Consider the following 2,099-nt stretch of genomic DNA (forward strand, 5'->3'; position numbering starts at 1 on the left):
AAGAACAAACACAAAAAAGGATAAAAACATCTGAAGAAGGATTGCACTGGTAAAGCCATGTGTCATCTCCTGTTACAATTCCTTTTAAGAAATGCTTCAGGATCTAGATCCCACTTGTTTAAAATTTCCATTGGAAGCTCTGTTTTTGTTTGCTGCCAATTTGGGAACAGCCATTTTAGCATCCATCAAGCAGAAAGTTTGATCAAATTTAATTTTTCACTCAAAATTGTGTAAGCTGAACTCACTGAGATGTCTATGGTGTTGGTTATGGTTTCTGCTTTTTAAATTAGGGCACAAACAAGATTACTTAATGTGGATGGTCTGCTGCTGCGGGCTTCACTTTCAATACCATTATGCCTCTTCTTAAAATGAGCTATCCATAAACTGCAGATTTCTTTGTGGCATCGTTCCCATAAACTTTTCATAAAACATCAATGATTTCATCATTCTTCTACCCAAGCTTCACCATAAATCTGATATTTGCTCTTACTTCAATTTGAGCAAGATTCATGTTATACTTTCAAACTGGTAGTCTTATCCTTCAGATGTATTATAAAAAATTAGTGTAAGTTTATAAAAAGGGGGGGCTTCAAAATTTCACTATCTTTTAATTTGTTTTCCATGAACTTTTTGAAGAGCCTTTGCATATAACTTTTTGAGAAACCACAGATTTCACCTTACAGAGGAATTCCTCCTTATAGGTGGTGCAGTTATTAAGCACTTGGCTTCTAACTGTAAGGTGTGTAATTTGAACTCACCAGCTACTCTACAGGATAAAGATGTTGTGGTCTACTTCTGGAAACACAATTTTGGAAACCCTTTGGGGCAGTTCTACTCTGTCTACAGGATTGCCATGAGTTGGAACTGACTCCATAGTAATGGGTTTGCTTTGGTTTCAATTACAAGTCAAGGGTGGCACAATGGTTAAGCACTCAGCTGCAAAATCAAAGACCAGTGGTTCAAACCCACCAAGCAGCTCTGTGAGAGAAAAGACTTTGTGATAACAGTTTAGAAAACTCTTTGGGGGTAGTGCTAGTCTGTCCCATAAACATGGCAGGAGTTGGAACTGACTCAGTGATACCTTACAGAACAATAAGGAACAGTCAGGATCCACTCTCCCAGTACCAAGGAGCACACTGACAGCTGATCTGACTCTCACAGTGCATCAAAGGCTCAAGAGTGCAAATAAGCTCTTATAGCATATGTTCCACTGCTGTCCTCAGCTAGTTTAAGGAAAGCTATAGGCTGACAATTTACAATAAGACTGACAATTAAGATTGTGACTATATATACACAAAAGGAGGAATATAAAGGTTGAGCATTAAACAAGAGAAAACTGTCTTGTACGTACTTATATCCCACTTCCTCCCCAAAGAAAGCCAAATGTAAAAATATTTACCTTATCTGAACCCCTGAATACATATGATTATATATATCATTGTCCTCTAGCACGCCATGTCCATTGTCATAAAAATAAACACCAACCTAAAAAAAAAAAAAAAAATTAACATAAAATTGTTTAAAAAACAATCTACTTCCCATCCAAGAGTTCAAAATAATCCTACCTGCTTGCCACTGTGTATCCTGTTTCTTCTCAGAACTGGAGTGCTGCCGGTTGTCACCCAGACTCCTGCCAAAGTATTACTGTAGACTTCATTCTCTTCTATTACTCCTTGTCCTTTTTCATGCTAAATAAAAGTTAACATTAGTTACAATATTTCCTTAATAAACATGTAGTTTTTTGAGGAACAAACAAGATGGCGGATCAGGTGGACGTATAGCAGAGAGCTCCGCCAACAACAACACAGAATACCCGACCAGCAGGTTTAGGGGATGGTCCCAGAACTCTGAACCACATATAAAGGGATACTTAGAAGGTTGGAAGGCTCACAGCTGGGGAAATCTGTGGCAAAAGCAAGAAATCCATTGCTTTCTAGTCCAGGACGCTCAGCTGCTCCAGGAGCCGCCATCTTGGGTGAGACCACGTGGGAAAAGGATCGGAGCGGCCACAGATGCCTGGCAGAACCGCTGAGATAAAGGTGTGGACATTCTTTTCTTTTGGTATCTGTTCATTGGTCCCTTGCTGTCTGCGTACCTCC

The 2,099-nt window shown here is 39.3% G+C and overlaps 1 protein-coding gene across 1 annotated transcript in view; it reads right to left on the reverse strand.

Annotated features, from left to right (window-relative positions):
• Window positions 1-2,099, reverse strand: part of FBXO11 (F-box protein 11) — a 44,261-nt gene that overhangs the window by 11,441 nt on the left and 30,721 nt on the right. The window contains exons 14-15 of the mRNA XM_006839432.1: window positions 1,566-1,688; window positions 1,400-1,485 (exon numbers count right to left, since the gene is read on the reverse strand). Of these exons, the coding sequence (XP_006839495.1) occupies window positions 1,400-1,485; window positions 1,566-1,688 (209 nt within the window). The remainder of the gene's footprint in view (window positions 1-1,399; window positions 1,486-1,565; window positions 1,689-2,099) is intronic.

The sequence above is a fragment of the Chrysochloris asiatica genome, unplaced genomic scaffold (assembly GCF_000296735.1).
Source record: "Chrysochloris asiatica unplaced genomic scaffold, ChrAsi1.0 scaffold00024, whole genome shotgun sequence".
Classification (NCBI taxonomy): Eukaryota; Metazoa; Chordata; class Mammalia; order Afrosoricida; family Chrysochloridae; genus Chrysochloris; species Chrysochloris asiatica.